We start from the raw sequence: 15,448 nt of genomic DNA on the forward strand, positions 1-15,448 counted from the left end.
AATACGTTCCCGCATTTTCATATTTCATTATATTTAAATTTACATATTTTATTTACGTTCGTTCTTTTCTTCATAACTTGCATGCATGTTAATGGCTTTCATCACCCTCGGGTGTCAGCCTACACGTGCCCATCCTGGTGTTTGGAGGATATCGGGATCAAGGTGTGTCAATAGCAATAGTTTCTCTCATTATCAAACTGAAATTACAAAGCAATGGAAACAAGAGATTGTATCTTCTCTATCGTCTCTACATATTTGTGAGCAAATAGGCATTTATATAGGAAAACTATATCTTCTCTATTAAGGCCAAGAGATGTGAAAGTAGATAGCACACCTTCAACATTTGTTGGCTAACAAGACGCGGTGGATGGTGCATATTTCTTCATGCAGATCATCCACTTTTATAACACTCTTAGATATTCACCGATTTACATGAGGATTGGGTAGAGAGAGAAACTTCAATAGTAGGAGAGTTTTAATATTATTTTTAAAGTTTAGCTTAAAACAAAAAACCAAAAAAAAAAAAAAAAAAAAAAAAAAAAAGTTTATTATTATTAAGGAAAGGGAGAAGAGTTCGAAATAATTACAATAATTAGGAGAGTGTGGAGTTTCGAACTCGAGAAGCAAGGTAGAAATCAACACCCTATCCACTAGGATACCTTTTCAAATCTATAGAGTACTATTTCGTTAAGTTAAACTAGCAAGTCTTTTTAAAGACTCTTAGGGCAATGTTTTGTTGATTTCTTACTAAAATATTTAGCATAGTGTGGTTTTAGTGTCTCTTGGAGTGTCACTTAGTATTACAGTATAATGATATTCCTATTCACACATAGGTTTGAATCTCGTAAATAACGAGTTTAAAACCAATTTATTCACCTCACCCCTTAATATAAATATGTCGTTATTTAAAAAAATAATAATCTCTTGAAGATGCTCAACTTCATAATAGTGCTAGGTTTTTTAGAGGAAAGAAAACAACTGGAGAGAAAAGAAAAAAAAAAAAGGGCGTTGTAGAGAAGTTCAAGATTGAGAGTGAAAAATTCACTCCTCCTCTAGCAACAAATCGGCACTTCCTATTAGATAAATAGTAGGCTAGCTTCTATATTTCATTTGTTCATCACCATCAATATCAAATTTATGAACAACCATGTGTTCCTTGGTTCCAAGTCACAAGGAGAACATTTTTGTGTAAAACTATGCTATCTTGTGTTGTAAAAGCTGTGGGAAAAAGGTGTTCAAAAAAAAAAGCTGTGGGAATTGGCCCACATGGTTTAGTCAAAGGTGAAAAAGTGAGGATTAAAAATAATGGTATTGTCAAATTTTGCTGTTGTGGTGTAGCATGGTCTTCAACTTTCAACTTGTATGACACGGTTTTTCAATATGCATTAATTGCCCTTGCAGATTTCTGCGTGTAAATGACTTTATATAAAGAGCATGCGGTGTATGATTAAACAACACAAAGCAATAATACAAATATATCTCCCTTGTCTTTACCTGCATCCTTTGTGTGATATAATTACGAACATAAACAATGCTTTGTCTATTTATAGCATCTTGCTATTTGTTTAGACTTCTTTGAATGATCTAGTGCCAACTATAGCACCAAGCCCAAAACAAGAGAGGGCCTGTATCCCACATCGACCAAACACAAAATCTTTTCTAGTTTATATACTTCCAACTCCCAGACAGGCCCGTGTTCGTAGAAAGGAGAGATGGTTGGCATCTCCCCTGACAGGGACGGGAACAGCTTGCGAGCTTACCTGTTACCACACATCCGGTTAAGGCTACCCACCCTTGTGGTGGATCTATAACCAAATTTTTATACTTTCTTCTTTTTTTTTTTTGGCATTTTTCCAAAATAATTCAACCGTTAAATTCATTTAGGGTTCGTCGTAAAGCCAGAATTTTGCTTCCGTTTTAGATAAGGTGTCAAAATATCCACAACATCTTCGTTTACCGAACAACTCTCAATTTTTAATGGCTACCAGTGCTGTCCACTGGACTCTGAATTCCTCGGATACAAAGCGACCCATCTTCTTCTCTTCACCTTTTCGACAAATCCCAACCAAAAAATTCAACATTTCTTGCCGCTCCGCCAAGTCTCCTCCCAAATCCCCGCCGGATTTAGCCGAACCCACCACCAACAAGAAGAAGAACCAAAACCCATCTTTATCTTTGTCCGAGCAGCTCCAGCCTCTGACCACAACCACTCTCTCCGACCCTCCTCCGCCCCAAGACCAATCCCAGTTGATATCCAAGCCCAAATCCATCTGGGTCAACCCGGCCAAGCCGAAACGCTCCGTGCTCTCTCTGCAGCGGCAGAAGCGGTCTCTCTACTCTTACAATCCTCAGGTGAGAGATCTGAGGGGGTTTGCCCACAAGCTCAACGACTGTGATGCCACCAAAGTTGCCTTCTTGGCTGCCCTTGAAGAAATCCCCCACCCGCCCACACGAGAAAATGCGCTTTTGATTCTGAATAGCTTGAAGCCATGGCAGAAAACCCACATGTTCTTCAATTGGGTGAAGTCCCAGAATTTGTTTCCAATGGAAACCATATTCTACAATGTCACTATGAAGTCTCTGAGGTTCGGGAGGCAGTTTCAGCTCATCGAAGAGCTCGCGGAGGAGATGATAAGGGACGAGATTGAGCTCGATAACATTACGTATTCTACTATAATCACTTGTGCCAAGAGGTCCAAGCTTTTCGACAAGGCGGTCGAGTGGTTTGAGAGGATGTATAAGACCGGTTTGATGCCGGATGAGGTGACTTACTCTGCCATTTTAGATGTTTATGCTAAATTGGGCAAGGTTGAGGAGGTTCTTAGTTTGTATGAGAGGGGAAGAGCTAGTGGGTGGAAACCGGACCCGATTGCATTTTCGGTTTTGGGTAAGATGTTTGGGGAGGCTGGGGATTATGATGGTATTAGGTATGTGTTGCAAGAAATGGCTGCTCTTGGTGTAGAGCCTAATTTGGTTGTGTACAATACTTTGTTAGAGGCAATGGGGAAGGCCGGAAAGCCTGGTTTGGCAAGGAGCTTATTCAAAGAAATGGTGGAATCAGGGCTAACCCCGAATGAGAAAACATTGACGGCGCTTGTTAAGATCTATGGCAAGGCAAGGTGGGCTCGAGATGCTTTGGAATTGTGGGAGCGAATGAGGTCGAATAAGTGGCCTATGGACTTCATTTTGTATAACACATTGTTGAATATGTGTGCGGACCTTGGTTTGGAGGAGGAAGCTAAGACGCTTTTTGAGGATATGAAGCAGTCGGAGCATTGTAGGCCAGACAGTTGGAGTTACACTGCAATGCTGAACATCTATGGGAGCGGAGGGAATGTTGATGAGGCAATGAAATTGTTTGAAGAAATGTCCGAGTTGGGTATCGAGCTCAATGTCATGGGGTGCACTTGTTTGATTCAGGGCTTGGGGAAAGCTAGAAGATTCGGTGATATGGTTCGAGTTTTTGACGTTGCAGTTGAAAAAGGGGTTAAACCAGATGATAGGCTTTGTGGGTGCTTACTCTCTGTTGTATCGTTGTGTGAAGAAACTGAGGATGAGGATAGGGTGCTTTCTTGTTTGCAGCAGGCAAATCCGAAGTTGGTGACTCTTGTCGAAGTGCTGCAAGATAAGAAAATCGGGTTTGAGACTATTAAAGATGAGTTCAGGGACGTTATTGGTAGTACCGCGGTTGAATCCCGGAGACCCTTCTGTAATTGCTTGATTGATATATGCCGAAACAAAAACAACCATGAGAGAGCTCATGAGCTGCTCTATTTGGGAACCCTATACGGGTTGTATCCGGGTCTGCACACCAAGACTGCAAGGGAGTGGTGTTTGGACGTTAGGTCACTATCCATAGGTGCAGCTCACACTGCACTTGAAGAGTGGATGGGAACGCTCTACAAAATAGTACAGCGGGAAGAGGCGTTGCCGGAGATGTTCTCCGCTCAAACTGGTAGCGGAAGTCACAAATTCTCGCAAGGGCTGTCGCATTCCTTTGGTTCTCATGTGAAGAAATTGGCTGCGCCGTTTAGACAGAGTGAAGAGAAAGCTGGTAGTTTTGTGGCAACCAGGGAGGATCTAGTGTCGTGGGCAGAGTCACAGGCTCCGTCGTCGGCCGTCATGACAGCTTAAGTGCTTTATATGTTTATACTATGTAATGTCAAATGGGAAATGGATTATCTCATTTGGATCGTTGTATGTTTCACTTTCAGAATAACTTTTTGTACCAGAGTAGTTATACAGTTTTCAGGCAACCTAAACGTTTAGGGAGTTGTTTGGTATCCTACTTGTTTTTCGTCCAATTTTTTGTTTTTGAAACTAACTAGAACCAAGTAATTTAGCTACGTTTATCATTTTGAAAACAAAGGGTTGGATCTTCGTGAAAGACAAAACAACCAAACTCCGCGCTTGGACATAGTTCACTTTATGTCCGCTTTCCCGCGCGCGCTGTTAGACCAAGAGCTGGTTCGGAGTTGAAGTTCCTTTTGCTGTACTGTTAGAATAAACACATGTGATTTGTGAGCAAAGTTAAGCGCCGTTGTATCAATAGGTTTTAGTGTAGTTGTCACTTTTAACTCAACTTCCTAGTGTTAATCAGATTTGGAAGGGTTAAAAGATTTGCCGGAAAGAATCCTTAAAAGTACTTGTACATCAAATAGTGCTTTCTAAAGCAGCACTTGTGAAAAAACCGTCTTAATAGATCGATGCTTAAACTTGTATTACCTTTATTTTCTCTTCCCTGTTGTTTCGTCTATAGGTACCACCGTACCGGTAACATAAGTCGACTGTGACTTGTTGATACTACAAAGAATTGAAACGCCAACACAAATTCTAGACAATCCAACTCTTGTTATCCGCAACGGTGGAAAACCCACCTTCCAAAATTAGAGATGCTCAGTTTTGACAAGGGAATGCTCAAAGTCCAGTAAGTAAATGTGTACCCCCACCAATTTACAAACACCATTTCCGGTCCGGGAAAGAAGAAACGAGATGAACAAGGCACAGATGAAATCGAAAGAGCCTCCGCCTATGCAATTTTTTCTATTTTTGTTTTTCTTTAAACAAAAATGTAAATCTAAAAGAAAAACGAAACGAAAGGAATAGATTTTTCTTTCCCAACCCAACCCACCACCCCCCCCCCCCCCCCCCCCCCCCCAACAAAAGAGCAGTTCCCAACAACTCCATCTGACTTTCCCCCCTATTAAGTATTTGGTGATATCTAACATCAGCCTTTTCCCATCCCTAACTAGTTGTATGCTTACGCTGTGAGCGAATAGAAAACCCTAATGGACCCATGCAACTGTCAGCAGCAAAGCTTTTCCCTACTGCTTGCACAACATCCCTAGCCGAAAACCGAAATTGCAATATCACCTGTTTTAGAGAGAATATTGCTTGCGTATAAAGTTTCAAAGGTACTTTCCCGATGACTTCCAGATTCTTCCTTCAAGTGATATAACCATAACGGTCACGTCGTCATGATACTTCCTGCGAGCTCCTTGCGGGATGTCCAGTAATTCATGGAAATCCATTCCTGCATACCAAAACACTTCAGGTTCAAAGCTATAAAACCCTAACAAAATATGTAGACTAATAATAAAGCTTTTTGTCCAAACTAGAAAGACAAGTATCAGATTAAGGGATTAAAGTCTATGCTTTCAGGAGGCCAAAAACCTAAAACCTTAGATGGGTAAACCTAAATCCTAGCTAAGTCTGATGCCTACCAGGAGTGTAAATGGGCCGAGCCAAGTACCAAGGTGCTCAAGCTCAACTTAGTTGATATTATGCATGCTCAAGCTCAGCCCAATTGATATTGTCACGTAAACATATGCTCGAGCTTGGCTCTGGAAGGGGAGGGAGAATGCACACATGCTCATAGTAGTAGATAGTAGTAGAATGCACATATGATACCGATCAAATTAATAAGGTCAATGTACTATATTTTATAGAAATTGTCAACAATTAAGTCAAAATTACAGTCATTCAGAGTGCCGACACTTGATAGGAAGGAAGGTGTTTATTTCCACCCTTTATCCAATTTTTTTGAAAGAATCACAGAAGTTTTTGTAACATCAATAGTTTCATAGTAATTATCTGATCAATTTCATCTGTTGTTTTCTTGTGGGGAATCTGGTCAAATGTCAGTGAAATTCTGGTTTGGGTACTGAAATTTCTATGCAACTTTGTACATGTGATCTGAAAAGTTTCAAGTAGAAGTTAAAGATGAACAAGAAGAACAAAGAAGAAGGCCCCTTCTCTATACTTTTTAATCATTATCTGTTAAAGGTTTGACTGGCGACGGCTCTAGAACCCACATGCTAGACAGTTACTGCTCTTTGATCAATTAGATAAACGCTTGGGCAAAGAAATTAGCTAGATGGGATTTGGTTAATAGTGAAAACCATGTTTCAAATGCAGCCCCTTATCACTTAAAATTCCCCATGTTTAAAGGTAGACTTTGCTCTTTCTTTTTTTTGATTGATATTTCAGTAAATCTGGACTACCAAAATATCTACAACTGCTGATAATTTTATCCTTGAATTAGGCAAGACTAAAAACCTATGAAGCCACTGCCGTTCTTTTGCAAATTATCTAATCAATTTGATACATAACTATTTTTTTTTTTTCTTTTTTTTCTTTTTTTTCTTTTTTTTTTTTTTTTGTCAAATAATAAATTTTGTTAGATTAGCTAACGACGGGGTTTGAACCCACGCCATCATGCAAAAGCTCCACATCTTTCCACCACTGTGGTAAAGGTCACTTGCATACGTAACTATTTCCAATCCTAAAATATAGTGCCTGCACCCACCATTCTAACACCGTCCTACTAAGCCTTGCATTGTTCTTGCTACGAATACTTCAAATTACAACGAAAAAAGAACACCAAAAGTACGTATATACAATTTTCACAATATAAGAGGCAAAAGAAATGGAGGAAATTACCAGCTTTTTTTGCAGCACGGAAAAGAAGCTCCTCTATCAGGTGTTGTGCAGGGTCTCCATCTGGAAACTTCTCCATAAAATTCTCAACATGGGAAACTACTTCCTGATTGCTAAAATACTGATACAAACCGTCTGATGACAGGATTAAGAACTGATCACTAGGGCAGAGTCTATGGTGGCGAAGAGAAGGCAAACATGATATGTATGGTGCAGTGCCAATGTACTCATTTCGAAACATTTCCAATAACGTGTCATTCCACTTGGGCTGCACAACAAAAACAAATCACATTGTTACCTACTGAGGACACTGGACCGTGCGTCCAATGCACTTGAACATGGTGAGTTCATGCAGCAACAAAAACACAAAATCATAATTAACTTTTAACAAATTTGCTGAGGATTCTGGTTTTGTTTGATTAGAGCGAAAAAAATAATAATCTTGAAACATACAGACACAATTATACATACAGAGGTAATAAACATATGTACATGATTTCTTGTAACAAAAAAGAAAAAACATATGTACAGATTGAAATTGACCATTCACAACTTGGGACTGTTGAAACTCTATGTCAATAATTACGAAACCTCGTTAGGTCGTTCCCTTATTATACAAGTAATGTCAAGCCGTAACTTTTCAATAGATGTGTAAAATGCAATTTTACTTCAGATTCTCAAAATGTATATGAAATAAGTATCTCCACACCAAACCATGCAAAAAGTGAACTTCAACAGGATAGTTAACAATAATGTACTTAAACCTGTTTCAGAAATCCAGCCCCAAACGCTCTGGTAACTTTAAGCCGACCTTTCACTCTATCATTGACAATACAATGTTTGTCATCTGGATGTTCATTTTTTATTCTTGTTACTTCCTGCAGAACGAAAAGAAAAATTGTTGAAAAACAAAACACAAACGAATACGAGCTAAGATGCATCAAACAACATGACTCAGAAACTAAACGAGGAAATGCCTATAATTGTTACCAGATGACACTATGGATGGGAAAGAGAGAGGGAATAGTACAAAGAACAACAACCAAACATCCGCACCAATAAGAAGACAAAAATGAGTGTCTGAGCGCATTATTATGGTGAGAAGTAACTTTTTGGAACGGAGGTGAAAAGATCCACCAAGGCATTGACAGAAAACACTTCATACTTATCAACATGCGCACATCAGCGGCACATCCACAAGGTTATTAAACATTGAAGGACTGGCACAAGAAAAGATACATGCACGGAAGCTTCCACATATTGTCCCCATCCATAAAGGAATTGAACATAAAGGCAAATGAGACAACCGAAAAAGCCAGGACGGGAAAAGGAAGCTTCTTCAATTCTTTAAGTCTGCTGTCCCCGTCCCCAGAAAGGACACATTGCTTAGGGCAATTGTACAAAATCAGGTTCAGTACAACCAATGGATGATACTTTAGTAGGCTTATTTAAACAGTTGAAACATGATTTGATAATTGCAATTCCTAGATAGCTTTTCTTTAGAGTCTAGACCACGTCATAAATAGTGACAAAAAGCAAATTTAGAACGCACCTCCCCTACAATTAACTTCATTTAATTTTATTTCATAATAAATTTCTTTCAAAGAATTACTGATGATATTTTACACATTGGTTAGATTTCTTATAGATTAATACCTCAAGTTTGCCAGTACATTTTTCCAACACTTAAACAAACACCAGAAGTTTAAGAAACAACAAGAACCTTAAGTTTGCCTTGGTAGGAAGCATCAGAGCCGGTGTGGCGTTTTCTAAAAGAAAAACTCGAATACATATTTAGCAAAGTATCACACAATCTAAGGGAAAAATCTAGCTCCAGTGTCGGAAGACTATATATCTAGCATGAATTACATGAACGAGAAGTGTGCTTCAACTAGAACCGATTTCTCTCACCAACTTTTCATAAAAAAAAAATAAAAATAAAAAAAGAGAAATTCTATGACCAAGATGCATTACCAGGAGATAAAATTGTGAAGCATGCTGCTTCAAAATTATTAAAGATAGCAACTCAAGAACCAAGAGACCATGGAAAACAACCAAGTTATTTGGCGTTTGCGCATAAAAAAGTTTTTGATATAGGATTCTTTAGTAAAATGAAAACTTAAACACACCAACCTCATCCATCCAGGAAAATACAAAACAATCAAGTAGGAATTCATTAATGACTGGTTAAACAATATTAGCATGAGAACTAAAGCTACAGATACATACATGAGAAGCAGAGAACTTACTTCTTCAATGCTCGTGCTGTGATCAGTGGACAGTTGCAATGCAGTCAATTGCATTGCTTGAGTAGGAGCCTCATTGGCCACAGCTGAGGACGACTCAGTTATATCCTCAGTGTTCAACCCATTGTCCTTGTACCCTGTCAAAGCACTGCTTGAATCACCTTCCTCCGGCTCATAATGTGCTACAATGGCCCGACTATCCCCCAAATTCATCACATACACATCCTCATCCCTCATTAGCACAACCAACAAGCACGACCCCATCAATGCAAGTTCCGGATTCGTATCATGAACCTTATCGGTCATCTCCAAATACGCTTCCTCCGTCGCATGTAAAGCCCTTGACAATGCACTCAACACCAACTCATGATCCACCGGTCCCTCCTTCCTCTTCCTGCCAGTTGGAGCAGACCTCTCCTCCACTCTATTCTCAACCTCAACCTTCTCTTTCTCCTCCAAACCAAACCGCCATGGAAACAACGTCCTACTATGACCCTGACCCTCCTTGTGCTTAGTCAAGCCTTGTTTCAATTTTGACAGCAAAAGCCACCGCCTACTAACAGCAGAACCCGAACCCTCATTGCTCACTGTAACTGCGTCATCAACAGAAAATGCAAACCTCTCGGAACCCGAAAGGTCAAGCCCCTCTTCAGCCTCAGCCTCAGCCAGCAATTCCCAAAGCCGCCGCCTTCTAACACCGTCGGATTGAAAAGTCACTCTCTTTTCCCGATCAGCTTCCGGCAAGGGTTTCGAATCTGAATTCGACTCGTTTTCAGTTTTGCCCTCTACAACTACATCAGTCTCTGAAGCTACATTTGGTGGTGGGTTACTGTTATTGGCTTCTTCAGCGGCTTCTGGGGCTTGATCATCGTCACCAACCTCCCAAAACAAACCCTGAAGCTCATTGTAAAATGCACGGTAAAGATTACCCATCAGAAATTCCGGAGCATCAGGGCCATTAAACCCATCGTAAATCCCAACAAACAGCCACCCCTGCTCTTCCGATACAACCACATGTACACGATCCTCCCCAGCTTTGCCAAGAGCCCACTGGACATTGCTCTCGCTCTTGGGCTCAGGCTCCTCTCCGATTGACGGTGGACCCTCCTTCCGACCAACGAAATTGAGCACCGGAACAACCCAGGGGCGCTGCTTCTTCTCCGAGAAATTCCGATACAGCGCCTTCCCAATCCCCGAAATGCCCTTCTTCCGCCTCTTCTTCACGTAAGGGCCACCGAGTGGCGCCGAGAAGTGAACCCGCCCGTCTGGCCCGGCCGGGTTGGCGTTCGGGTTTGGGTCGAGGGGACCGGAGAGGGCGCCGCGTTCTATCGGGCCAGAGAGGAAGAAGCCCGCCCGCTCCATTGGACCCGAGGGATCTCGCTCACCGCCACGTGGCACGGGCTGAAGAGGCAAGGCGCTAAACGACGACGTACTCTCGAAACCATTGACTATACTCCCCCGGACGCCACCGCCGCATCCGCCGAGAACACTCTCAGTTGCATCGTCGTAAATATTGTCAAGCTGGAGGACAGTCCTAGGAGTGGCGCTATTGGCACTGACGGAAGCCCCGGAGATGGCTTTGAACCCGGTTTCGTGCAATCCGGGTCGGGTTCTGGAGCCGGATTCGTGAGGGGGCGAGAAGCGGAGGGAGTTGGAAGGGGAAATGAAGCGATCCGACTGAGTAGGAGAGAGAAAGCGAGCTGAGGAGCGGACGTAGCAGAAAGAGTGGCCTAGGGTTTCGTCCAGGGGCTCGGACGCCGCGAAGACAACGTCGTTATGGTCCGGGTGGTGGTGGTTGGTCCGGTGAACCGGCCGGAAGCAGGCGGAGAGGGTGGAGACTCCACTTCCCATCACATTTGAGTCGCGTCCGCTGTTTGGCTACCGAGAAAATTGTCCCCTACACGATTTTCCGGCAAAGCTCAACAACCCAAATAACACCATTAAAAAAAACGAAAATAAACAAAAAAGAAAGAAGCTGAGAGAGAGAGAGAGAGAGAGTGGCAGTGATTTTATATAGTAGTTGAGTAGACTGACTGGCCTCGATTTTGTAGAGAGAGGAAGACTTTGTCTCTCTAAAAATAATTTTATTAATTTTTAAATATTTTTAAATTGGTGATATTTGAATTTTAATTTTTTGTTGTTGGGTGCAGTTGTTGGCTCTTGTTTGACGGTTACACCTGGCGCCTAGCAAAGCAGAAACGGCGAGTGCTGGTTTGGAGTACCTGCCACGTCGGAAGACACGTGGAACTGCTGTGATTGGCAATAGCGATTAGGGAAAGCAAGCGGGAGGAGTCAGACAGAAAGCGGTGGTGGGAGTAGGACTGTTCACTCACCGCAGGGTCAATGTGGAAAACCGAGGTTGGATTAAAAGGGTTATCTTGCGGGGGTGCTTTTGTCCTTTTCTCGGTTTGGATTTTCGGACACCCCCCAGCCCAAGGCCCAATCTCGGTTGACCACTACTTTTCTGTTTTTATCTTAAATTACCATTCTGCCCCTGGTATTCTCTTTATTTGTTATTCTTAATACAGACGAGCAAACCTGTTTTGTGTTGTTGGGGAATCGCGATGCAATTAATGATGTGAGAAACATTTTCAGTTTCAGAAGGGGTATGTTAATGTTCGTGTATAGCTGCAACTGATGAGCCTATTAAATTATTAATTAAATTGATATGGTCCTATCAAGTGACGGAGCTACGTCCCTACAAATTCTGGAACTTTAGTCCTTTTTTCTACTTTGTGCAAGCATTTTAACAATCGAGCATGTGACTTATTGGCTGGTGTGGTTTTTCAATTCTGCGTGTCCATGGTTCGAGACTTGCTATGATAACATTATTTAGATTTTTTTAAAATTGAAAAAATAACACTACCCTTATAATTTGCCTTAGTTTTTAGAGAATTTTAACGAAATACTCCTGGTACTGTTCACTTTTAACGAAAAATCACATTTTTACCTTTCCTTAGTACTATTTACTACACCTTTATTTGTCATTTTTCATTAAAACTAAAGTTTTTTTTAGTTTTTCGTTAGTTTTTCTTAATTTTTACCATAATAAAACTAAACTCTTTTAAAAAAAAAAAAAAAAACTAAGCTCTTTTTTTTTTTTCCGCTATAATTAGCCTTATGTTTTAACATATGAAATCATACACTCCTTTTTTAGCTAGTTGATATAAAACAAATGCTCATACAATCTAGAGCAGGATCTTATTTTAAACAACGACTTTAAATTTTTGTTCGAATCTAATGTGTTAAATCTTTTTTAATCAAAGCTCGTAAACAAGTTTTGATTTATAATATAATCATTTCAATACTAGGTTTTCATACAAAATTTAAAGCTCCACCCTTCTTGTTAGATTAAAATTTTCCATGCCAATACAAAAAAAAAAAAAAAAAAAAAAAAAAAAACTTTTAATTTTTTCCCCCATTAGTGATATTGCAATCTTTCGTATGGCTTAAAGGCCCTTCATAATCTAGTTTTCTAGCTCCACCACTAGTACTATTGACATGCCCAACCCTGATATTCTCCAAACACCAGGGTAGGCACTTGCTGGCCAACACCCGAAGATGACAAAGCAATATTAGGATGCATGAGAACTAAGAACAATAAACATAAATAAAACTTGTAAAATTGATTATAATGAATATGCATTTGTGGAATGTGTTCAGAGCATATAACTAAACCGAGACACTAAAAATGAATAACATAAAATTGAATGAACAAGGAGATGGATCCTACACCTAGAGGACTCGAAGATGCCGATGCGGGAGTGCCTTGACACTGGGATTGTATGCCTCAAATCTAAGTCCGAAGTGGGGTGCAAAACAAAACATGAGTGGACCAAATTTATATATAAGTAATATTGAAACAGTTATTCATCAATGTAATAACCCCCAAAGTTTAGGAAAGCTCAATAGTATAATATGTAACAGGTTTCCGAAAACCCTAGCATGTCATAAAACCCTTGCGTAAAACATATATCGTATATAATATGCTAGCAGTGTTATCATAATCGACCAAAGCCGCTACATCACCTGACCACAGCTAAATATAAATATCTTTCGGCCGAAGCCATATATAAGTATCTTTCGGCCGAAGCCAAACATAAATATCTTCCAGCTGAAGCTATATATAAGTATCTTCTGGCCGAAGTCATCTACAAACGCCTGACCGAAGCCAAATATAAATATCTTCCAGCCGAAGCCACCAACCTATGCCTAGCGAAGCCATATATATATATATATATATATATATATATATATATATATATCATTCGCCCGTAGGCAGTATCGTTTAATAACCACTAAGTAAGCACATAAAGACATAAACATAATATTTCTAATATATATATATATATATATATATATATATATATATTTGTAAAATCGGAGCTCAGTAACTAAAATGCCATATCGCAAAACCACATTCATAAGTAGGTATATAGTCATCAATCATATATACCACAAAGAATGTAAAGTCAATAAAGCATGATAATATAACCTAAAGTGTAAATCTAATTTACTCATAAACGTTTCATAAAACATAGCCATTAAATCATACTTTTCATGTATACATTTCTAATAGTAAAATATGCATTTTAGAAGGGGTCCACTCACCGATATTTTTCCGTCAAAGAGCCATGCAAACAAGAGAGGACGGAAACGCCATACACAAATGCACCTAAGCACATAAAGGTACCAATTAATAAAACTATATCATAAAGATTGAATTTCGGGAAACGAACGCCATAAACAGATTCAGGACGTTGAAAAACATAAAGGGGGGACCTAGGGTACGCACCGATTTGGGCCGCAGGACAGTTGGTCGGAAAAGTCGTTGGCGCCACCATCACAATACCTCCGGTAGAGGCATGTGTGCTCCACGTAACGGCCAAGACAGGCTCACACACGGACCACGCGCGCTAACCAGGGTTCTAAGATGGGCCGGTTCAGCTGGGTTGGCCCGAGGGTAATTGGATCGCAAGGTTGGGCTTAGGGTAATTGGGTTTGGGCCTAGGTTCTAGGCTGGGTTTCACATTTGGGTTGGGCTTTGGGTTAGAGCCTGTAGCCTGGCCCAAGGGTTTGAGCTCAAATTGGGGTACGGTTTTGGGCTATCGAGTCAAGTTGACCCAATTTCAGGCGGGTTTCAACGGAGAAGAAAGCCGAAGCTTCCCAAGATTCGTTCAACCCCAAAACTTAACCAAAACACGTCATGCAATATACCAAAATGAAGCCCAAGGAATAAGGAAGAGATTCATACCAGTGAGAGGTTGATAGGTGGACAGAGTTGGCCAAAAAACAGATTGCAAGGCACGGCAATCTCGTCGGAAACGGGGGAAGGTATTCCCGAGGTGTTCTTCATCCAAAAACCACAAAACTACTAAAAAATGTCTCAAACTCACTTCTAAGCACGATCAAAGGGGTTTTAGGAGCTTACCATGGTCAGAGATACCACGAACTACGTCGAAGCTTGTCAGAGTTCGATTTGAACAGTTCAAGTGACACGGTTCTGTGAGGGGGAAGGAAAATGAGGTATCTTGAGAGAGGGCTGAGGGGACCAAAAAGGAAATGGGCCAAGTGGCACACAATTTAAGATCCAAAAAGCACCAATTCAAAATATCTAGCCTAATCCCAATGAAATTACCAAAATGCCCTTTCATTCCGTAAATTCCGGAACGGGTCATCACAACTATCTCTTTGTTTTTTTTTTTTTTTTTTTTTTTATCAAACACCACTGGTCCTATCTATATCTTCAACTTGTAGTCAATGGTCAAATCTACATCCATATTTAACTTCATTTCAATCAAATTCTGATTTGAAAGTGCTTTTAAAATGATTAAAGGTAATTTTGGTGAAAATGTTTTTTCAAGCGAATATTGTAAAAAGTACTTGAAGTGCTTCCTACAAAAAAAGACATAATCAATGCTTCGTGCAAAAAGCATTTTAGTTGCTTTTAGAATTCAAAAATATTTTCTATGAAAAGCTTTCGGTCATTTTAAAATGACTTCCCAACAAGTCAAAATTCAACTTTCTTGTAATTTTAGACATATTCCTTCACTTATTTTGGTTTTAGTTGTCTCTAAAACATAAGGGTATATATGTACTAGTATTTCTTAAGGTGGATCAATATACATCATCAATGATCACTGTTAATGCTCAAGTCAATAAAAAATTTAGAATGACCCTACGTCTTACAGTAGAACATAAACTTAACTAGTTACTCAACACACATGATATCACACATCCATGAAATTGATTTTAAAATGATA

The 15,448-nt window shown here is 40.1% G+C and overlaps 2 protein-coding genes and 1 non-coding gene across 3 annotated transcripts; 2 read left to right on the forward strand and 1 right to left on the reverse strand.

The window, feature by feature from the left end:
- Positions 1 to 1,693: 1,693 nt before the first annotated feature.
- LOC137733074 (U6atac minor spliceosomal RNA) lies at positions 1,694 to 1,823 on the forward strand. The gene has a single exon (XR_011068392.1). It is a non-coding gene; the product is annotated as a U6atac minor spliceosomal RNA (small nuclear RNA).
- On the forward strand, positions 1,722 to 4,283 carry LOC137731173 (pentatricopeptide repeat-containing protein At5g46580, chloroplastic). Its single transcript, XM_068470279.1, has one exon. The coding sequence runs from the start codon at positions 1,978 to 1,980 to the stop codon at positions 4,132 to 4,134; it is 2,157 nt and encodes a 718-aa protein (XP_068326380.1). The 5' UTR covers positions 1,722 to 1,977; the 3' UTR covers positions 4,135 to 4,283.
- An 893-nt stretch (positions 4,284 to 5,176) lies between these two features.
- LOC137731832 (protein phosphatase 2C 29-like) lies at positions 5,177 to 11,198 on the reverse strand. Its single transcript, XM_068471066.1, has 4 exons — positions 9,189 to 11,198; positions 7,704 to 7,817; positions 6,943 to 7,207; positions 5,177 to 5,533 (listed from the first exon to the last, which is right to left on the reverse strand). The coding sequence occupies exons 1-4, from the start codon at positions 11,034 to 11,036 to the stop codon at positions 5,409 to 5,411; spliced, it is 2,352 nt and encodes a 783-aa protein (XP_068327167.1). The 5' UTR covers positions 11,037 to 11,198; the 3' UTR covers positions 5,177 to 5,408.
- Positions 11,199 to 15,448: the final 4,250 nt, after the last annotated feature.

Source organism: Pyrus communis, chromosome 4 (genome assembly GCF_963583255.1).
Source record: "Pyrus communis chromosome 4, drPyrComm1.1, whole genome shotgun sequence".
In the NCBI taxonomy this organism is placed as follows: Eukaryota; Viridiplantae; Streptophyta; class Magnoliopsida; order Rosales; family Rosaceae; genus Pyrus; species Pyrus communis.

What these genes read in the sequence shown, in the direction of transcription:
- LOC137731173 (XM_068470279.1), top strand. Translation starts at nt 1,978, where the DNA reads ATGGCTACCAGTGCTGTCCACTGGACTCTGAATTCCTCGGATACAAAG.
- LOC137731832 (XM_068471066.1), bottom strand. Translation starts at nt 11,036, where the DNA reads ATGGGAAGTGGAGTCTCCACCCTCTCCGCCTGCTTCCGGCCGGTTCAC. An exon ending in ACAGCACGAGCATTGAAGAA is followed by an intron (nt 7,818 to 9,188) that starts GTAAGTTCTCTG and finishes TTCGTTCTGCAG; the next exon opens with GAAGTAACAAGAATAAAAAA. An exon ending in GGGCTGGATTTCTGAAACAG is followed by an intron (nt 7,208 to 7,703) that starts GTTTAAGTACAT and finishes TTTGTTGTGCAG; the next exon opens with CCCAAGTGGAATGACACGTT.